Below are 23531 nucleotides of genomic sequence, written 5' to 3' on the forward strand. Positions count from 1 at the left end.
AATGTTTAATTCAGATTGAGAAGTTATAATTAAAAATTTGGTCTTCTCAATTGCAAACAAAACCAACTCAAACCAAAAAGAGAAACTAAATTTCACTCACCTTTATGAGCCAGGCTTGTAGCGATTTGTTAGTTGCAAAAATACAAGGGTTGAGGAAGGCCTGCATCACTACAAAATTTGACATGACCTTCACGCATTTCTGGAAGCAGGACCTTTAGGCTCCTGGAGGAATCACACAGAAGCTTTTTGCTGTTTCTGGATCAATTTACCCAACTCATTTATGCACTCGAAACAATTAGGATAATTCCACTTGCATGCGATTCTTAATTGTATCAAAGCCATAGATAATTATAATAGACAAACTATAAGGAATTGGTCACATTGCTGCCAATGCAGCAAGAACAACATCTCTATTATTTGCAAACAGAGTACAACAAATACAGCAGTCATAGGTGTCAATCACCTGTGTACAACTTTCAATTAGTTTAACAATAAAAAATGAAGCAGCAATACTGTCAAAGTACTTGACAAAAAACTTACTATTGTTGACAAAATAACTCAGTCCTATAATTGACCAGTGTATAATATTGTTAAGATCCATCATTTGATGCAGAAGATATCTTCGCTCGATCAGATTCAATCATTGACTTGATATAGAATTCACCTGCTTTATATGATGATCGGACCATGGGGCCAGATGCAACATAACGAAATCCCTGCCAAGCCAACGTACCAAATTGAGTTAGAAGAAAATGTAGTATAAATAGAATAAGATTAGGAAGTATTTTTTTATAATGTCCATTAGCAATCAGGGAGACAATTATAATGTGAGATCCTACCATTTCAACACCAAGAGCTCGATACTTCTCAAAAGCTTCTGGTGTTACATATTCAGAGACCGGCATATGCCTTTTTGAGGGTCTCATGTATTGACCAAACGTCATGACATCCACTCCAGCTGCTCTAACTTTCTCCATTGTGCTGATTATTTGGTCGGGTGTTTCACCACAGCCTAACATAATCGATGTCTTTGTTAGTGTGCCAGAAGGAGCATATTCTTTGGCCATTTTAAGGACATCAATTGATTGTTTGAAGTTAGCACGATGGTCTCTGACTGTGTTCTGCATCTCTTCAACTGTCTCAATGTTGTGAGCAAAAACATCCAGACCAGATTTAGAAACTTTCTCCACACAATTTCGATCTCCTCGAAAATCAGGAACTGGATGCACATATTAGTTGCAAAAAGCATACTAAGTTAAGTGTAATGCATGGGAGCTACCAAAATGTTAATAAATAATAATAATAATAAACCATACCTAAGGCTTCTACCAGAATATTAGGTTTCAATGCCTTCAATTTTTGCACAGTTTCGGTAAAATGGCCACTTCCTTGATCAGGCAAATCATCTCGATCAACACTAGTAAGTACCACATAGTCCAAACCCCAAGAAGCAATAGCTTCAGCAACATTAGAAGGTTCATTTGGATCAGGTGGAGGAGGTGTGCGTGATGTCTTAACATTACAAAACCTGAAAAGGCAACAAAACTTAAAATTGATACCACACCTTTGTTGATACAGTCTGACCTGGATGTTGTTTTGATGTTGACACTGATTTAAGTTTCAATCAGATATTGAATTAACTCAGACAAATCAGGGTTGACTTGGTTGACCTGATTAATCTGATTGGGAAAAGTCCGAGCAAGGAGCTTGGCACGGGAGAAGTCCTGGTGAGTGAAGCCAGGCAATTGGAAAAGTCCTGGTGAGTGAAGCCAGGCAATTGGAAAGTCCTGGTGAGTGAAGTCAGGCAATTGGAAAAGTCCTGGTGAGTGAAGCCAGGCAATTGGAAAGTCCTGGTGAGTGAAGCCAGGCAATTGGAAAGTCCTGGTGAGTGAAGCCAGGCAATTGGAAGTCCTGGTGAGTGAAGCTAATTGGAAAGTCCCGGTGAGTGAAGCCAGGCAGGAAAATCCAGATGGATCAAGGGTGATCGGACATCCGGTGTTGGGAAGTCCAAGTATGGAAACTTGGCATGTATAGTCGGAGAAGAGCTCGGTAGCTCGGTCTCCTGACAGGATTAAGGGTAGCAAGCTTGGATGCTTGCCTTAAATCACCTGGATCGGTCCGATGACCGATCCAGTGGCACAAGTGGCACGGGTGATCGGCTCGATCCAAAGTGTATCTGATCGGCCCACGACCGATCAAGAACACTCGATGAGCATATCTCGGTCCGCCGACCGATCAGTGAGAACTCAGTAGCATGCTGCGAATGCTACTGTATCGATACTGACCGGTCTCGGGACCGGTCAGATTGATGCCTGATCGGTCCGGAGACCGATCAGGCTTGTGCGCGCGACACCTGATCGGTCTGAGGACCGATCAGGTTAGTTCCTGATCGGTCCGCAGACCGATCAGAAACGATCGAAAAAGAGATTTGAACGTATGGATCGGCCTGCAGACCGATCCATACTATAGTCTGTTTTGCATGCACTTTCTCTGATTCTTTCTGATTCAAAGTTGCTTTTGCCTAAATATTTCTAACCATCTGCTGCAAGATTTTGAGGTGCAGGTTACTGGTAATTTGAAATTGGTTGATTTCAAATTGAGCTTCATTAGTAGAGGATACCAGAGAGACTTTTGCTGTAAACCTGTTAAAGCAGCAAAATCGTGGCTGCGATCTGGCGGTGATCTGGCATCGATCAGCTCAACTCATGGTGATTGGGTGGAGCTCAGAGACACCAGTGAAGACCAGAATTCCATTGGTGTGAGCTCAGATGATCAGATGAGAAAGAAGCGTGATTGGCGATGCTATGGCTGGATGCAGAGATTTGCTGCAGTTTGGCAGGGATCCGTTGCGGGCGAAAGGCAGAGATGGCAGAGACATAAAAGGCTGGTTGAAGAGCGGGTGAAGAAAAACTCTCTGTCGATCGGTCAAAAGCTTGACGTCGGGGCTGAGAAGCGGCTGTCTCGACTTGCCTCTGTTTCACCGACCTTCGCGTGACTGTAAGCTTAATTTTCATTCTCCTAAGTCACCAAGCTCAGTAAGTCTTGTGCTATATTCTACATACCCGTTGAGATTTTGTTGAGAGGTCACTCCACCGAGAAGGAGAAAGTTCATAGCCGGGTGTTCACCGGGGTTGATCTACCGAAGATCGGCTTGTCCACCTTACGGACACCGAGGAGTAGGGGCAAGTTATCCCCGAACCTCGTAAATACTTGAGTCACTGTGGTTTGCTTTGTTTCTTCTCGTATTCTCTTATTCTGTCCTTAACTTGTTTTCCGCTGCGCTAACCACTCGTGTGAGTTTTATCTTTGAGTTTTAGCTTTTGAAGAGGCTATTCACCCCCCTCTAGCCATCCAAGATCCTAACAAGTGGTATCAGAGCTTGGAGCTCTTCATCCGGCTTAACAACCTAAGAGCAAAGAGATGGCCATGAGGGAAGGTTTTAGCACAAATCGACCACCTTACTTTGAAGGGGCAGATTTCCAGTACTGGAAGGGACGCATGGAGTATTACCTAAAGACGGACATTGCCATGTGGTTCTCAGTCAAGGAAGGCTACACACCACCAAGAGATGAGGAAGGTAAGGAGCTCGAATCGTCAAGGTGGTCTACCGAACAACTCCGCAAAGCACAAGCCGATGCCAAGGCCATGGTCACCTTGCAATGTGGAATCGCCAAGGACCAACTAGTCAAGGTAGGTCCTTTTACTAGTGCAAGAGATCTATGGAAAAAGCTCATTGAGCTTCAAGAAGGGACTCGGGACTCTCGAATTGCCAAGAGAGACTTGTTCCTCAACCAACTCCAGAACCTCACCATGAAGGAAAATGAGAATGTAAGTGAACTTCATGGTAGGTTTAAAGAGATCATTAACGGTCTCCATTCCATAGATGAACATGTAGAAAACCGCGATCTTGTAAGGTATGCACTTAAAGCTTTTCCTAGGAATGCCTTGTGGTCATCTATGGTAGATGCCTACAAGGTATCCAAGGATCTTTCAACTGTCAAGTTAGATGAATTTTTCTGTGAAATGGAATTACATGAACTTGCTAACAAAGGCCAAAAGGAGAAAGGTATTGCTCTTGTTGCAGGAGAAAGGAGCAAGGATGGGAGAAGGAAGAAGGAAAAGAAGAAAGAAAAGGAGATCTCCTCATCCACCTCTTCCTCCGAGTCCGATGACGAAGGCGAATCATCGTCATCAAGCGAAATGGCGAATTTCGTGAGGAGGATCATGAGAAGAAGCCGAAGATACAAAGGTAAACCTAATGATCCGAACATAGATAAATCTAACGTTACGTGCTATGAATGTAGTAAGAAAGGGCACTACCGAAGTGAGTGTCCTAAGCTCAAGAAGGAAGAACGAGCCAAGAAGAAGGAAGAACGAGCCAAGAAGAAAGAAGAAAGAAGCAAAAAGAAGAAGGCCCTTAAGGCCACTTGGGATGAGTCATCTTCAAGCTCATCCGAGGAAGAAGAGAAGAAGGAGAAGAGCACTCGCCATTTAGCACTCATGGCAAGGGAGGACTCCGGAAGCGATGGCAACTCAAGTGATGCTTCAAACGCGGCCTCATCATCCTCGGATGATGAAGAGGTAACCTCTTCTCATGTAGAAAAATGTTATAAGACTATTACTCATTTATCTACATTGCTTAAAAAGTCGAAAACAGAAAATAAATTGTTAAAAGAAGAAGTAGAAATGCTAAAGGCTCTTAGGGAAGATGAGGTTGATGACCTTCAACTAGAGCTTCTTGAAGATGAGAACAAGGCTTTGAAGAGTGAGGTTGAGAAGCTCAAGAAAATGCTTGAGAAATTCTCAACTAGCTCTAAGACATTAGACATGATCTTAAATGCCCAAAGGGCAGTCTACAACAAAGCCGGGTTAGGTTATCAACCCAAAGAATCGAGTTTTATCTCATTAGTGTCTAGGACCCAATACCATAGATCAAATGATTCTAGGGTTCATGGAACTAGGAAGGGTATGACCAAAGCATGGGTTCCTAGGTCACTTCTTGTAGATGCATTAGGTCCCAAGATTTGGGTACCTAAAACATCTATCTTTCGTATCTTGTAGGCATTGATCGAGGGGGAGCACCTATCAACTTGGTTTGTTGATAGTGGATGCTCCAAGCACATGACCGGGGACAAATCTCTATTTGCTTCTCTTCAAAACAAAAGTAGAGGTAATGTGTCTTTTGGTAACAATGGTAGTCTTAAGGTAATAGGAGTTGGAGACATTCATATATCCGAATGCCTTCATATCAAGAATGTTCTTCTAGTCAAGGGAATGACTTTTAATCTCCTAAGTGTCAGTCAATTGTGTGATACGGGTTACACAATTGAATTTCATTCAAGTCAATGTTTGGTTAAAAACATTGACACACTTGACACAGTACTAGTAGGCACAAGGGTAGACAATATTTATCAAGTATCATTTAAAAGTGCTACTAATGCTTTGATTAAGTGTTTCATGTCAAAAGAAGAAGAGTCTTGGCTATGGCATAGAAGGTTGGCACATGTAACATGAAGAACATCCGGAAGCTAGCAAACAAAGGATTAGTGCGAGGCTTACCAAGCATCAAATATCAAAAGAACAAACTATGTGATGCATGTCAAAAGGGTAAGCAAACAAAAGCGGTTCATAAAGGTAAAAGCATTGTAAGTACTTCTACTCCGTTAGACTTATTGCACATGGACCTATTTGATTGCAGTAGTGTAATATCTTTGAATGGAAGTAGATATTGTCTTGTGATTATTGATGATTTCACTAGATATACTTGGACCTTCTTTTTGAAACATAAGGACCAAACCATAGATATTTTCATTTCTTTTTGTAGAAGAACGGAAAATGAAAAATCAACCACAATTAAAACCATTAGGAGTGATCATGGTGGTGAATTCCAAAACCATAGGTTTTTAGAGTTTTGTCAAGAGAAGGGTTATAGACATGAGTTCTCTACTCCAAGGACCCCACAGCAAAATGGGGTTGTGGAGAGAAAGAACCGAGTCCTACAGGAAGCTGCACGAAGCATGCTTCATGAGTACTCTTTGCCGAGCTACTTATGGGCCGAAGCTGTGAGTACAGCTTGCTATGTGCAAAATCGAGTCCTAATACACAGATTTTTAGGGAAGACCCCTCATGAACTTTGGTTTGGGAAACCACCTACAATTAAACATCTTAGGGTGTTTGGTTGTAAGGTGTTTATCTTGAACACAAAGGATCATCTTGGGAAGTTCACGGCTAAGGCTGATGAAGGGATACTGGTCGGGTATTCACTCACCAGCAAAGCCTATCGAGTCTACAACAGTAGGACTAAATTGATTGAAGAGTCCTCTGATGTAGCTTTTGAAGAAATCCCTAATTTAAATGATCAATCAAGGGATGTAGAACAAATTCAATTCGAACTTAGAAGGCTAAGTTTGAATGACCAAAACATCGAAAGAGTCGAAATTGACTCTGATAATGATGAGCAAGGACAACAAAGAACTCAGGTGGATCCATTGTCTGATATTGAGTCCTTGTCTGTGCCAAGTGAGACCACTCATGAGGCACCATCAGCACCAAGGCAGTCTAGGTTAGACACTAGTCACCCCCAAGACCAGATTGTGGGAGACATCCATCAAGGGGTTAGGACTAGGTCATTCTTTAGAAATGAGTCCAATGAGGTCGCCTTGATCTCAGAAATTGAACCTAGATTAATTGATGAGGCATTGCATGATCCTGAGTGGATCATAGCTATGCAAGACGAATTAGGTCAATTTGAAAGGAGCCAAGTATGGGACTTGGTTCCCAGACCTAAGAAGACCACCATTATTGGAACCAAATGGGTCTTCAAGAACAAATTGAACCAAAAGGGAGAGGTAGTTAGAAACAAGGCAAGACTTGTAGCCAAGGGCTATAGTCAAGTTGAAGGCCTTGATTATGATGAGACATATGCTCCAGTGGCTCGATTAGAGTCCATTCGCTAATGCTAGCTTTTCTGCACATAGAGGTTTCAAGCTCTATCAAATGGATGTAAAATCGGCCTTCTTAAATGGTCTCATTAAGGAAGAAGTTTATGTTGAACAACCACCGGGATTTGTGAATACCGAATCTCCAAATCACGTGTACAAGCTCAAGAAAGCACTTTATGGGCTTAAACAAGCACCACGAGCTTGGTACGAAAGGTTGTCAACATACCTACTAGAGAAGGGCTTTGTTAGAGGACAAATAGACCCAACACTATTTCTACGTAGAGATGGTGAAAATATTTTTGTAGCCCAAGTATATGTCGATGACATAATTTGTGGCTCAAACAACAAGGGCTATTTAAATGAGTTCATCACTCACATGGAGAGTGAGTTTGAGATGAGTCTAGTGGGAGAATTGACTTTCTTCCTCGGACTTGAAATCAAACAAACTAGAGATGGTATTTATGTCCATCAGACAAAATACACTCAAGAGATGCTCAGAAAATTCAATATGAGTGACTCTAAGGAAGTGTCCACTCCAATGGCGACAAACACTCGCCTTGACAATGATGAGAGTGGAAAACCAGTTGATCTAACGCAATATAGAAGCATGATTGGTAGTCTTCTATATCTCACAGCCAGTAGACCCGATATACTTTTTGCTGTGGGCATGTGCGCTAGGTATCAAGTCTGTGCAAAGGAATCTCATTTAATTGCAGTTAAAAGAATTTTGAGATATCTTAAGGGCACAATAAGAGTAGGTCTTTGGTATCCTCGCACCGAGTCTTTTGACTTGATAGGTTATACCGATTCCGATTATCTTTGGTGCAAATTGGATCGGAAAAGTACAGTGGGGTTGCCATTTTAGGGTCATCTTTAGTTAGTTGGTCAAGTCGGAAGCAACATTGTCTTGCTCTACGACCGAGGTCGAATATATTGCCATGGGAGAGAGTGTATCGTAATTGTTGTGGATGATACACACCTTAGAGGATTATGGATTTTCTTACAAGGGTGTACAAGTGCTATGTGATAACATTAGCACGATTAACCTAACTAAAAATCCAGTCCATCATTCAAGGACAAAACACATTGAAGTGCGTCATCACTTCATTAGAGATCATGTAGCTAGGGGAGACATTGCACTCACATATGTTGAGTCAAAGTCAAACCTAGCTGATATTTTCACCAAACCCCTTCCGGAAAATGAATTTAGTCATTTAAGGAGGGAGTTGGGAATGTGTTTGGCCCCTTAGGTCATTAGAGTTTCACCATGAACAATAAGGACTATTAAAATGACAAGAGTAATTGGGACAAAAATTTGGGCAACTTGGGAACATCTCACATACACTATAAGGTTTAACAAAATGTTTTTGTTTGCTAGAAATGGGGTGAGATGCTAGGATCAACCAAATTATTCAAAATGTATCATGCATCCCTTGAATAATTAGGTTGAAGAGACATTAATTGAGTTTGGGGAACACCATTACACAATTCATGTGTATTTGGTTCCTAGATCTTACTCATATATTCCAACCAAGGAATCTTGGTTGGACATTTGCCTAGAAATTCTCTAATCATGGTTGATGGTTGATGTGTTGATTGGTATTGTTGCTTGGTTCATGTCATGACCTTGATTGATAAAACGCTAGGTTATTAAAGGAAATAATAACAAATTGGATATATTTTGACAAACTTGAAACTAAACATAACAAGAATCAAGAATTTCAGCTTTCATGCCTTGATTGCAAATTAGGACAAGTTGTCTATTTTGACAAACTTGAAACTTGTCTGAAATCTCAGTGTTTGTAGTCGAATATGAAAGTCTCAAATTATAAACAAATTCACACCATAAGAGCCCATCGTTAGGACATAGTTATGATTGTAGATTCTCAGGGTTCTAGATATTGAGTTTGACAGTTTTACTGGAGAAACTTCTACGACCTATCAAACATATCTAAGGATTTCGGTTACTGAAATCACTGAAAATTTCAGTATCAGACACTGATCGGGCTACAGACCGAGAAGATGGATCGGTCGACAGACCGATCCAAAAACTTCCCAACCTTACTGTCTGTAATCTGATCGGTCCAGGGACCGATCAGGGTATGTTTGTGCGGCTCACTGATCGGTCCAGGGACCGATCAGGATAATCTGATACGCATAGGGTTCTTCTGATCGGTCCATGGACCGATCAGTGGTTCTAACTTGGGCTTACTGTTCGATCTCTGATCGGTCTACGGACCGATCAGGTAGTTCCCTGATCGGTCCGAGGATCGATCAGCTTCGCACTCCCTGATCGGTCTACTGACCGATCAGGAGGTTCCCTGATCGGTCTGGTGACCGATCTGTGGGCTTCCGAAACCTTCTGATCGGACAACCGTCCGATCTTTTCTTCACTGTACACCCATCTTAACCCTTAAAACCCCCGATTCTTCTTTCCCTCATTCACACGAACCCTAGCCGACTCTTCCCACCAGTTCACTCCTTCTCTTCTCTTTGCACGCCGAAGCTCCAGCACTCGCCCTATACTAAGGTTCAAATGGCACCAAGGTAACTTCTTACCTTTCTAGAATTTGGCAGCATTATGTTTCTCACTGAATTTGTTGTTTTGTTGTCTCGGTTCTTAATTGTCGGTGGCTCCGGTGCTCCCCATTTCACCCCATTGTGTCCCCTTAGGAAGAAACCCACTGATGGTGAGGGAACCTCTAAGGAACCAAAGACATCCAAATCCAAAACTACTGCTGCTTCTTCCCGACCCCAACCGGCTAGTTCCAGTAGATTCCCAAACCGCCGGACTGAGGAAGCTTTTCAACAAAGGACATTCAAATTACTCCCTTGTAGATCCGTGGATAGAAAATTCATGGACGAATTTTGCCCACAAGTGTCCGAAATCTTAGCATACTACAAACTCGATACTCTAGTCTACTTGGAACGGGATATCAACTATGACTTGGTCTCTGAGTTCTATAATAACCTTCATGAGACTAATGATCAAGGTTTTAAAACAAGAGTTGCTAGGCGGACTCTTGATTTCAGTATCTCATCTTTCTTTGAGTATCTCGATTGTCGGAGGTGTTCCGGTGATGTCTTTTCGATATTTCCTGACTTACCAGAAGAGTTACCTCCACCGTTTGATATCTCATCTGACGAAATCTATGAGTACTTCTTCAGACAGCCTAGACTAGGGCTAGATGAGCTAGATGTTGACTTCCCTACTTTTGCAGCCTTGAGATTATCTCCTCAAGACTACATTCTTTTAAAATTGTCACGAACGCCTTCTACCTATCACATCTAAACCACTATCCAAGATCCGACCATATCATTGTCTTATGCTTTTGAGTCGGCGTCTCGATTTTGATATCATGTCAAGCATCTACTCCTCGATCATATCATATTCTCAGCCTAGCGGCTTCACTATTTATATGCCTTATGGGCATATAATTACTGATTGGCTTGAGACCCTTCAGGTTGATGTCTCTAAGGGTAGAATAATCAAAATGATCAGGCAGGATTGCCGACTTGGGAAACGAGCATTTTCCAAGTCTGGAATCATAGGGCGAAATGGGGAGGTTCAGTGGAAGGATGGGAGAGCTTTAGGTGAGTTACCACGACAGGTTGCAGCTGCTCCTCCTGCTGACATTGGCGAGGCGGACCCTGATCTGCGCTGGCAGATCGCGGAGTTGGAGGACCGATTTGATCGCCACGAGGAGATGGTGGCTGCTGAGTTCGTTGGTCTACGTCTCCACATTGACCGACGCTTTGAGACCCTACAGAGACATCAGCTGGCTACTCATCAGGCGTTTATGGGATGGATGGCCAGCCACCCACCACCTCAGCCTTCTACAGACGATCCATCTTCAGGCAGCGGCGTGCCCCCTCAGGGATTCTCTTATCCTGTTGCTGATGACACTGCTCCTCATGATGAGGATGCGAGTTGATTTTGATTATGTGATTGATTGTTGATTGTGCTACTTTATTCTAGATACGATGTTGATTGCCTGTCCTGGATGGTTGCTATTTTAGACATTATGTTTATTTTCATGCGTTTTGTACTCCTATGATATCTTTTTCATGCTATGTATATGACATTGCTTGAGTTCTATCATATCTTACTTCTTTTTGTGGATTATGATATGGGTTTAAGGGGGAGGTGTTTGTCAGTCCTCATATTTTTTTTATATATATACCTTTTCGGTGTTTGACAAAGGGGGAGAGAGTATTTGAAGTTTAGAGACGAATTGTAAACTCAATATGAAAAAGGGGGAGAAGATATTTGAGATATATCCGTCTTAGGGGGAGGATCCCGATTTCCCTAAAATTATGGATATGAAAGCATTTGATCTAAACTTAAATCGTGTTGTCAAACAACAAAAGGGGAGATTTATCAAGCCCTCTTTGGGTTTTATGTTGACAATTTAAGTTTCAATCGATATTGAATTAACTACAACAATGGTTGACTTGGTTTCTGATTAGAAATCTTGGAAAAGTCCGAGCGAGGAGCTTGCACGGAGAAGTCCCGGTGAGTGAAGCCGATTGGAAAAGTCACGGTGAGTGAAGCGAGCGATTGGAAAGTCACGTGAGTGAAGTCGAGCGATTGGAAAAGTCACGGTGAGTGAAGCCGAATCAGTTGGAAAGTCTGGTGAGTGAAGCCAATGGAAAGTCTGGTGAGTGAAGTCAGGCGGTTGGAAAGTCTGGTGAGTGAAGCCAGGAGGGAAAATCGGATGGATCGGGGGATCGGCACGGGTAAAGTCCAAGTATGGAAACTTGGCATGTATAGTCGGAGAAGAGCTCGGTAGCTCGGTCTGCAGGTATCGTCAGATTAAGGGTAGCTTGGATGCTTGCCCTTAAATCACCTTGGATCGGTCGATGGCCGATCCTGTAGCGCGGTGATCGGTCGGCGACCGATCCGATGACACTAAGTGTCTGATCGGTCTACGGACCGATCGGTCAACCTAGCATGCTTGTGATCATTCTGATCGGTCCGCCGACCGATCGGTGAGAACTCAGTGGCATGCTGCGAATGCTACTGTATCGATCTTGACCGGTCTCGGGACCGGTCGATTGATGCCTGATCGGTCCGGAGACCGATCAGGCTTGTGCGCGCGACACCTGATCGGGTAATTCCTGATCGGTCCGCGGACCGATCAGTAACGATCGAAAAAGAGATTTGAGCGTATGGATCGGCCTGCAGACCGATCCATACTATAGTCTGTTTTGCATGCACTTTCTCTGATTCTTTCTGATTCAAAGTTGCTTTTGCCTAAATATTTCTAACCATCTGCTGCAAGATTTTGAGGTGCAGGTTACTGGTAATTTGAAATTGGTTGATTTCAAATTGAGCTTCATTAGTAGAGGATACCAGAGAGACTTTTGCTGTAAACCTGTTAAAGCAGCAAAATCGTGGCTGCGATCTGGCGGTGATCTGGCATCGATCAGCTCAACTCATGGTGATTGGGTGGAGCTCAGAGACACCAGTGAAGACCAGAATTCCATTGGTGTGAGCTCAGATGATCAGATGAGAAAGAAGCGTGATTGGCGATGCTATGGCTGGATGCAGAGATTTGCTGCAGTTTGGCAGGGATCCGTTGCGGGCGAAAGGCAGAGATGGCAGAGACATAAAAGGCTGGTTGAAGAGAGGGTTAAGCAGAAGTTTTCTTGGTGAAGAAAAAACACTCTCTGTCGATCAGTGCAAAAGCTTTGACGCTCGGGGCTGAGAAGCGGCTGTCTCGACTTGCTCTCTGTTTCACTGACCTTCGCGTGACTGTAAGCTTAATTTTCATTCTCCTAAGTCACCAAGCTCAGTAAGTCTTGTGCTATATTCTACATACCTGTTGAGATTTTGTTGAGAGGTCACTCCACCGAGAAGGAGAAAGTTCATAGCCGGGTGTTCACCGGGGTTGATCTACCGAAGATCGGCTTGTCCACCTTACGGACACCGAGGAGTAGGGGCAAGTTATCCCCGAACCTCGTAAATACTTGAGTCACTGTGGTTTGCTTTGTTTCTTCTCGTATTCTCTTATTCTGTCCTTAACTTGTTTTCCGCTGCGCTAACCACTCGTGTGAGTTTTATCTTTGAGTTTTAGCTTTTGAAGAGGCTATTCACCCCCCTCTAGCCATCCAAGATCCTAACAACCTTGAAACAAACACATTAAAGTAGAGCTTGGGGCAAATCCCATGAGAAAACAAACTTTAAGGGTGTGTATATGTAAAATTCAAACTACATCGCAACAAAATGAGACTCAAATAAAATCATCCACCAAAGTTGCAGAGGAATTTCACATCAATGACCAACAATGTGGCTGAATAACTTGTTGAACTCTCATTTCAATTAACTCCAAATATAAAAAAAAAGGCAGCCCGGTGCACGAAGCTCCCGCCATGCGGGTCCCGGGGAAGGAAAGATATGCATTTTGCATATCTAAACACATTCCAAAGGTATCTATAAAGACTAGAAGATGGGGGGAAAGCATTTTCATTTCACTTTCAAACTTGTTTTCCTTTATTTTCCAGTGTGCCATTTGTTACAACTTCTCTGCAAACCTGGATCGTAAAAATGATCCAACAAACTTGCATCTGGTTTATTAAGATCTTCGCCAAGCTATGGAATGTGGAGTACAAGTTCCTCCGAAAGCAACATAAGATAACCAAATGCTGACTTAGGCAATTCTGCCAGTAATATGTGCATGCACCTAAACAAACAAACAAGCCTAGTAAAATTCAACCAAATTCAATTCCATCATCCCACATTTGTTTCAATTATTTGACATAGGATAATCATAAAGGCTTGGTTGTTGTTGTTATTATTATTTGGATCAATTACATAAATTTCATCCCTTCATTGATCATTATGCCTATATCACTATTAATATTCAAATTGATCAAATCATTTTTATTGGACATTTATGTAGTAAAACCATCTCTATCTCCAACATCTTCCACTCTTATCCATGCAACTCTTCAACGTGAAACAAAGAATATGTTGGTTAATTTTGAACATGCTCATACCATCTCTACCAATTTTCTCTAGGTTTACCATCTATTGGAGCTAAACCAAATTACATTCAATTTATTAGTATCACCAAATTGTTTCTAAAATAAAATAAATATTCTAAAATTATATATGTACAATACTTAAAAAATGAATGAACAAATTTATCACCTTGTAAATCTCTCACATGGATAATTGAAGACACGACATGAAAGTATAGATAGTTCAGATGGAGCAATTTAATCAAGATATGTTTAGCTCTATGTAGCCTTGGTTCATAGAAATACTAGGTGTTAAAAAATTAATAGTTTTATAGCAATGAGTACCAAGAATAACCAAACCTACTTCCAAGAGAAAACCTTCACATAGGAGCTAAATATAGGGTATGATCTGAAGTTCTTCTAAGTCAACACACAAATATCAGGGAGGATAATTGCTAGTAGGACAATCCAACAGGCAAATTATAATAGTGTTGTTTACAGCTCAGGTGTATGACTGGCAGATGTTAAAAAATCAATGATGGAAAACCTTTATTCAAAAAGAGTAGAAAATGGTATAAATAACACTTCAAAATTCATGCCAAGATATATTGCCTGGGAAAGAAGAATTTGTAACACCTATATCTGTGCCTTTTCCATTCAAACCCACACAAAGCAAGTGGGTTCTAGATGCAATACATTAGTGCCTAAATGTTGGAGCTGTTTTATAGGAGCAAATCCTGGACACTTGAATTATTACTGACATAGTTAGAGAATCAATACATGCCAAATAACAAATATAAACACTAACTCTAAATTGAGTGGAATGTAAAAGCAATCGTATACTACTGTCACTACATTAGTAAATTGGATGATAAGAAAATATCTCATAGTACATAAAAAACATGAACCAATGAAAGAACATATAGACTAAGCCAATAAACAAATAGATAGAGTGATATACTGGTAACACTTGTTACATTAAAAATTGAATGGTAAGAAAATGTCTCATATAAATTCCAAGTGAAAGAACGTACAAATCAAAGCCAATAAACAAATAGATAGATTGGACTCAAACCAAAACGAGCAACACAACAAAATAATGACTAAGGCAAAAGAACTATCAATAATCACTCACAAAATGCTTAAGTCATTACAAACTATCAAGAATTCCATTTTAGGTATCTTATCTTTCCATTTGGTCTTTGCATTGTTCACCTATGGAAATTACCTGAACACATTTTGCATCTAATGACAAAGGACCTCTAGACGTAAGCTAAAGTTGTTTATTTAAGCACATTATAATTCACCATTCAAATTCAAGAATATCAAAAGTCAACTTTTTTTTTGGCTAATATGACAACCTTCTGCCAGAATCAGGCCCCTTCGACATGCCAATATTTTACTTTCCATGGGGTAATTTTACATCAAATTCATGTTTCCACCTCAGCTTCATTATTTTCTTTGGATGATTTTTTCATCTCAATTGTACACAAATTACTTTTTTTTTTTTAAAAAAAAAAATAGCTGGTAGAATTAGTATGACCAATTTCAACTTACAATTAGCATGCCTCAACTGCTCCATCAACTTTTCCAATATCTGAAATGAAACCAATTTGACCCTAATTATAGTTCAATTCCTTCTCCAATCATATTGAATACATAATAATGTTACTGAATTTTGTACACAGCCAAAGTTAATTCCAAACCATTATTTCTCCAACTATTTCTTTCAACATTTTTGTTTTATCATACCTGATAAGCATGAAACTGATTTCTAAAAGGTAGAATAAATATTCTCCTTAGCATCTACTTCTTAAGCATCTACAACAAATTTTTTTTACAACTTGAAAAAAGAAAAGAAATCAAGAACCTGCATAATGTATATTCCATCTAATAGATGTTGGTTTAATATCAAAGGAAAAAACCTTGTGTTAGCTATCCCTGAATAAACAAGATAAGCAAGCATGTTGAGTTCCGATGTTCCAGCCAAATGTATTCTGAAGAAGAAAATGCTTTGAGGTGCACCATATTTCACGATGATCAGAAAGATGGCCAGGTACAGTGTAGACAGTGATGCTTTCTATTTAGCTTACAATACTTGGTTGAAAATGATGCTGGGATCTCTTTGTGATTGGAACTGTGGTGAAATTACCATTCCTTGGCCAGAACTTTCCTAGACCTCTTTTCCTTGGCCCTTAACCCTTGAACTGCCATCTAGGTGAGTTTCACTTTTAACTGAATCTGGAACATTCTATTAATTCCTTTTCATTATGTGACACCTTAAGATCAGGTGCAATTATTTATGAACATTGTGGGACAGCAAGCACTCCTAGAAAGAGGATTCAATTAAATGGCAATAGTTAGCCATTGGGAATTTGATGACAGAGTTTACCGCCTACTATTGCCATATCTAGCTTAGAGATTGAGGTTACTATTATATCTTGAAATTTTCCTCCTGCTTTTAACTAGAGGCCACTTTCCAATTAAGTTAAGTCCCATCCAACGAGATTTAAGTTCAGTCCAATCAGTTCTAGCTGCAAAACTCATAAGAAAGACATGCATCACCAGTTATCTGTCTACTTGACCACCTTGTCCTCTTGGACTTTGTTTCCCATCTCAAGATCCTGACATACTCGGCATTTGCACCCACATCACAGCTGAAGGAGCTCATGTTATAACTCTAGTAGATGTGAAAAAGCTGGGCTTGCTATGGTTTGGACATGGTACATATTGCTTCAAAAAAAAATTATGTTCACAAGTACTTCACTGCTCATCCAGAATTCCTTACATGATGTAACTCGGCTGAATGCTTTATTGGATCCTCATAGAATAGTGGTTGGTATGTTTTTCCCCCTTTTGGCGGTGGGAAGTATTATAGAGCAGGACATGAATTGAAAATTTAACTAATAGAACAAGGGTATGAATTGAAAATTTAAGCAACTTTATCTTTAAACATAAGAGGAGAAAATTTTCAAAGAGAATGAAGAGAAATGAGGGGCAAACAGATAAGAACTAGACCTGCAGCCGCGAGTACAAGTATCCCCAAGGATCATAATGGTGGCTGTGGCGGTTCCAGTCTCGCCTCCTGCCCAGCACTCACCAAGGTTAGGGCACCTCGCCTCCTCGCACACGGTGTGTAGCTTGAGCTCCCGGAGCTTGGACTTAATGGCGGCGTACTTGGCGCCCCCAGGAATGGTCTCTTTCATCCATTTGGGCTTGGGAATCGGGCGCTTCTTTGTCCCCACTTCGACAGAGTAGACAAAGTCGGAAAGGGAGAGGGATTCATCTGCTAGCCGACGGCGGAGATCTAAGAGCGTCCGTGCAGGCGGCGGTGGTTGGTGGGAAACTACGGTTTGGACCACGGGGTAGCATGCGGAGGAAGAGTGAAGCCGGAACCCTCGCAAGACAGAAACAGATCGGGCAGAGATGTTGCCGAAGAGGTGGACGAGATGCCGTCCCATCGTCCCTCTCTGTTCTTGATTTCGTAGATATCGTCCGACAGGCGGACCGCCGGTGACGAGGCGGCGAGAGGCGACGCCACTTTTCTAGATGAACTCCATAGGGACTAGAGAGAGCAAGGAAGAGGGAGTTCAGGTGGTCGCCGACGGAGCAAGCGGTGGAAGACGCGGCGGAGAGGCCGCGTATGAGGTAGGAGAAGATCAGATCGCAAAGGAAGGCACGAGTGACCTGAAAATTTTCAATTTTTAATTTAAAATTTCAGTGTGTAATATAATAGTAATATAAGAAATATAGAGACAAATAAAAGGATAGTTTTATTAATACAATGTGCAATTATATTACAATGCACCTTAAAAATTAGTATAAAAAATTTAACATAGAGCGGATTATAAATCATCTTTCAACTTGATTTTTTTATTATATAAAAATTTTAAAATGTAAAGAAGTCTATTAAGTTCTACTTAGAATGACTGCTGGTGCAATTGACATGGATTTTATAAACTTAAGAATCTAACTTAGTGTGGTAAATGAATCAAATATTTATAAATAAGTTTGATATTCAGTTTAGTAAAAATTTATTTATGTTCATTTAATATACATAAAATCAATTAAATAAATAAGTTTGAACAACTAGTTAAACTAAACAAACTAGCTTCAATATATATGTACTCAGCTTGTTAATGTTCTTGAATAATACTCATAAACAACGTTCGTAAATAATATTCCACAAATCATATTCATTAATAAATTTCTTATCATTATGTTAAATAAATAATTAAAAAAAAATTGAATTATCAAGCTCAAGAACTAATCAAATAAGTAAACATTTCAGACAATCAAACAAGCTTGAATTGAGAGTTTAATAATATCTAAATAGACCAAGCTCAAGTCAAACTTGAATTGAGAGCTCAATAGCATCTAAATGAATCAAACTCAAACGAAGTTTCAAAAAAACTCAAGCTCATAAAAAATAAACCAAGTTAAGCTTAAACAATTATTTCAAAGACTAGGTTCATTTTAAGCTCGGCTTGGCTTGGCTCGGCTCGGCTTGGTTTGACTTGGCTCAATTACCTTATTAAACAAACTTAAACACCCTAAAACTCGAGTTGACTTGTTTACAACCCTAAATCCATCATCCAAAAATGAATGTTGGGGTTAGAATAATTTAAAAAGAAAAAGAATGAGTGCCAAGAGAGAAGTTAAAATTGGAATTAATTATGATATATTAATTATTAACTTAATAATTTATTAAAAAATATTAAATAAAACTAATATATATTATTAATAAATTAATTAATATATATATTATAAATATATATCTTTATGATAGTTTATAAATGAATATTATAAATAAAAATAGAAAATAGAAAATGTAGACAATGATGTGTACTTAGTGAGACCAATATAAAATTACTTTTAGGGTTTATAATTATGGGGAGAGATTTATGAAAGTTGTGGATTTTTTATTTTTGATGTGGCAGTGAAGTGGTATAGTAGGTTCATAATGAAATTGGGTTTATATGTTTGATTACCCTTAGACACATTATTTAGATGTCAATAACTACAAAAATTAAAATAATTAATTAATGTTTATTTTATATTATATTTTTGGTATAAGCCCGTTTACTAATCAAGTTGGACCTTTCAATAACAATAACAACAACAACCAAGTCTTATCCTACTAGATAAGGTTAGCTATATAAATCCTTTTACGCCATTGAACTCTATCTCTAACTATATCATCATTTATACTTAAATAAATTTTATCTTGTTTTATTGTTGCTAACTAAATTCTTTTTGATCTTCCTCGTTTGATATACATGTTTATCATAGTTTCACATCGTCTAATTAAAGTATTTACTAGTCGTCTAAATACATGTTCGTAACATCTTAAACGTGTCTCTCAGAGTTTTCTTTCAATAGATGCAACTCTGACTTTCTCTCTAATACTCTCATGTCTTATTCTATTCATTCTTGTATGTCCACACATCCAACTAAAAATTCTCATCTCTGCTCATGTACTTGAGTAACAGCTCAATATTCAACTCTATATAATATAACAGGTCTAACTGTGTTTTCTTTTAAGTTTTAAAGTTATTTTACGGTCACATAAAATATCCAACGCTTTCCTCCATTTCAACCATCATGCTTGTATTTTATATAAGTCATCTCTCTCAATCCCTTCATCATTTTATAAAAATGATCCTAAATAGCTAAAGCTCTCGGTTTCGGACAACTCATCATCTCCTATCTTAATAATTATCTCATTATATCTAATATTGCTAAACTGAAATTCCATATATTCTATTTTTATTCTATTAAGCCTAAAACTTTTCCCTTCTAGTGTTTCCTGCCAAGATTCTAGTTTAGCATTTACTCTTTCACGTATTTCATCTACTAAAATCATATCATCGGCAAACAACATGCACCACGGTACTGTGTCTTGAATATATACAGTGAGTTCGTCTATAATTAGTGAAAAAAGATAGAAACTTAGAACTAATCCTTGATGTAACCCTATCTTTATTAGAAATATTCAGTTATTCCGCCTGAAGTTTTTACTCTAGTCGTTACATCCTCGTACATATTCTTAATTAGTTCAATTTATGTTATGCTAACATCTCTCTTTTCTAGAATTCTCCATATAATTTCTCTTGAGACTCTATCATAAGTTTTTTCTAAGTTAATGAATAACATGTGTAGATCTTATTTTTGCTCCCGATATTTTTCAATTAATTATCTAAGAACATGTATAACTTTTATTGTCAGCCTTCCATACATGAACCTCAATTAATTTTCGGTCACTGTGGTCTCCTTATTTTTTTTCTATTACTTTTTCCCAACATTTCATGCTATGATTTATTAGTTTAATACCCCTATAGTTTGTACAATTTTGTATATCTCCCTTGTTCTTATATAAGGAAACTAGAGTACTTATTCTCCATTGATCAAATATTTTTTTCGTTTTCAATATCATGTTAAATAATTTTATAAGTTATTCAATACCTTGTTTCCCTAAACACTTCCATATCTCTATCGGAATATCATCTAGTCCAATGGCTTTTCCATTGTGTATCTTATTTAAAGCTTGTTCTACTTCTGAAGTTTGAATTCTATGATAAAAATTTAAATTTCTATACTCATTTGACCTACTTAAATTACCTAAGTTAAGTTAGTTACCTAAACCTTTACTAAAAGTTGATAAAAATAATTCTTCCACTACTCTTTTATTTTTCCATCGTTTACTAGTACCCTATTATATTCATCTTTAATATATTTTATTTGGATAAGATCTATTGTCTTCCTTTCTCTCACTTTAGTTATTCCATAAATGTCTCATTTCCCTTCTTTTGTATCCAATTTTTGATATAATCATTCAAAAGTGTCATTCTTGGCTTCATTCACTACTCTCTTAACTTCTTTCTTAGCTATTGTATATTTTTTTAGGTTTTCCTCGTTCTTACAAATATATAATTCTTTATAAGTTATTCATTTTTTCCTTCACTTTTTTCTGTACTTTTTTATTCCATCACTAAGATTTCTTACTTAGTGGTGCATGTCCCTTCGACTCACCGAGTATATTCTTAGCTACTATTTTTAACTTTAATATCATCTTATCTCATATTATATTAGAATTACTGTATATTTCACCTAATGCTTATACTCCTACATTCTCCTTAAATATATTTTGCATCCTATCGTTTAACTTCCACCATTTAATTTTAAGAGTCGTATATATTTTCTTTCTATTGATATTATATTTGAGATGTATATCCAACATTACTAACATATGTTGGATAGTTAAGCTTTCTCCAGGGATGACTTTGTAATTTTTACAAATATTTTTATCCTTCTTCCTAACTAAAAGAAAGTCAATTTACAATTTATTATTCTCACTTTTAAACGTGACTAAGTATTCTATTGGATATAAGTGATGTGAATGGAGAAGAGGTGGAAGAGGCTCCATTGTGAATGAGACTTTAGTCCCACATTGGGAGTTTCATGGCATGTTGGTTGATTTATATTGATTCACATGCATTGAGAATGTGAACAAATGCATGGGGAGAGGCTCTCTCTCACGCGTGGGTGCACAGGGGGGTGCAAATCCAAGATCTGGATTGCACTGAACCATGTTGACTCGTGTGAATGCCTGACCAAATTGAGTTATATGGTTAAGTCTAATCCGAATTGAGTTAAATTCAGATTAGACTCATTGATTTATTGGGTTAATGGCTTATTAGATTAATGGTTAATCCAATAACTAAATCCAACCCATTAAGATTAATAAATATTAATAGAGATTAATATATCATTAATCAAAAGGAAGATCAAGAGACAAAAATATTTTTGTATTCATTGGATGAGTACAAAAGTCATTTGTAAAAGTAACCTTTAGGTGAAGTAACCTTTTAAGTAAAGTAATCTTTTGGTGAAGTAACATATTTGGTAAAGTAACCCTTTTATGAAGTCGCCTTATATAGATGAAGTGACTTTTTGGGTGATGGTGATCTTCTTGGTTTTTGCTCTTCTTCCTCTTCTTCTCTTAGCCAAAAACAACCTTGTGTAGTTGCTAGCATAACAAAGGTTGCTTTTTCTCTAAGTCGTGAGTTCGTGAGACAAACGGAGAACGTGTTCATATGGATATTGTTGGTTGGTCCTAGGAAGATCATACCGGTTCCACTGTACAAAAATTTTATACAAGTGTTGAACCTTTCATAACAACCTATTGTATTCTTTAGAAATTAAATTCAGAATCGCAAACGGAACTTAACATTATTGATTCCAAATTTAACTTATCTATTCTTAGTGGTTTTGACTTGGATCACAAACGATGTTTAACATTATTGATCCAAATCCACCTATGTTATAAATTCAATTAAATATTAATTTCTAAAATTAGCTTCCAGGTTAATCACGGCGAGGCACTAGGCCTTCTTGGATATGGGAGCAACCACCACTTCCTAGACAAAGCCTTTTAAAGAAATCTAATATTTAATTTCCTTATATAACTCTAGGTTTATCCAAAAGGAACAATCGAATCACAAGATCGAAAACAAAACAAAAAAAAAACACAACATCGAATATCTAATCCGAAAATCTAGAATCACTAGCCTCTTGTGTTTGGAATTCATACAAAGAAAACTAGTATGATGCGGAAAACAATTACTAGTTATACCTTTCTTTGTAAGCAATAACCTCTTGATCTTCTACCGTATTCCTCTTTTTATCTCGGACGTCATGTGGGCGACGATCTACCGAGACGAGAACCACCCAAGCTCCTTCTTCTCCAAGCTAGTTTCGGCCACCACTAAAAACTCCAAGAGTGTGAGGTTCGGCCATCACCACCAAGCTCCAAGGGATGCTAGAAACAAAGCCTCCTTTCTCTCCTTCTTCTCCAAGCAAGATCCGGCCACCTTCCAAGCTCCTAAGGATGAAGAGGTTCGGCCAAGGAGAAGAAAGAAAAAGGAAGAAGAGAGAACAAGAAGGGTCGGCCACACCAAGGAAGAGAGGAGGAGAAATAGAATAGAGTTTTTTTAGGTGAGGCACCTCTACCCCCTCTTTTATAATCCTTGGTCTTGGCAAATAAGGAAAATTTAAATAAAAAACTTCGTTATTTTCTTTGCCATGAAAATAAAAATTTTAATTGATTAAAACCAATTTCCTTTTCTTAAACAATATGGCCGGCCACCTCCTAGCTCCAAACAAGGAAAGTTTTAATTTACACAAGAATTAAAACTTCCTAATTTGTTTCCGAAAATTTTAATAAAAAATTTCTCTAATAATTTTTCCCTTTATGGTTGGTTATAAAAGGAAATTTTATAAATTAAAATCTCTCTATTAAAACATGTGGATGATTTTCAAAAAGGAAAGTTTTCTACAAAATTAAAATCTCCTTTCAATCTACAAATAAAGAAAGATATCTAATCTTTCTCTTAATCTTTTGTAGAAAACTATAAAAGAAAATATTTAATTTTTAAACTCTTCTTTTAAATCATTGCTTCCACATAAGGAAAGATTTTAAACAAAATAAAAATCCTTTTAACATGATGTGGCCGACCACACCAAGCTTGGGTTCAAGCTAGGGCCGGCCACACAACTTAACTCATCCTATTTCCTTGGCCGGCCCAAGCTTGGGTTCCAAGCTTGCTTGGCCGGCCCCCTTAG

At 38.6% G+C, this 23531-nt stretch overlaps 1 protein-coding gene across 2 annotated transcripts; it reads right to left on the minus strand.

The window, feature by feature from the left end:
• Positions 1-372: 372 nt before the first annotated feature.
• Positions 373-17607, minus strand: LOC121985167 (lipoyl synthase 1, mitochondrial-like). Of its 2 annotated transcripts, XR_006113074.1 has the most exons (5): positions 16926-17607; positions 1317-1528; positions 840-1219; positions 541-716; positions 373-463 (listed from the first exon to the last, which is right to left on the minus strand). XR_006113074.1 is itself a non-coding variant. In XM_042538465.1 (4 exons), exons 1-4 carry the CDS (start codon positions 17366-17368, stop codon positions 591-593), a joined length of 1161 nt encoding a protein of 386 aa, XP_042394399.1. In that variant the 5' UTR covers positions 17369-17606; the 3' UTR covers positions 373-590. The 2 variants fall into 2 exon arrangements, 1 of the variants encoding a protein (XP_042394399.1); XM_042538465.1 differs by having other exon boundaries at positions 373-716; positions 16926-17606.
• Positions 17608-23531: the final 5924 nt, after the last annotated feature.

This window comes from Zingiber officinale, chromosome 5B (assembly GCF_018446385.1).
Source record: "Zingiber officinale cultivar Zhangliang chromosome 5B, Zo_v1.1, whole genome shotgun sequence".
Lineage (NCBI taxonomy): Eukaryota > Viridiplantae > Streptophyta > Magnoliopsida > Zingiberales > Zingiberaceae > Zingiber > Zingiber officinale.

Coding starts and splice junctions, on each gene's coding strand:
- LOC121985167 (XM_042538465.1), bottom strand. CDS start 17,368: ATGGGACGGCATCTCGTCCACCTCTTCGGCAACATCTCTGCCCGATCT. Junction 1,220..1,316: donor TATTCTGGTAGAAGCCTTAG/GTATGGTTTATT, acceptor ATGTGCATCCAG/TTCCTGATTTTCGAGGAGAT. Junction 717..839: donor GAGCTCTTGGTGTTGAAATG/GTAGGATCTCAC, acceptor TTGGCTTGGCAG/GGATTTCGTTATGTTGCATC.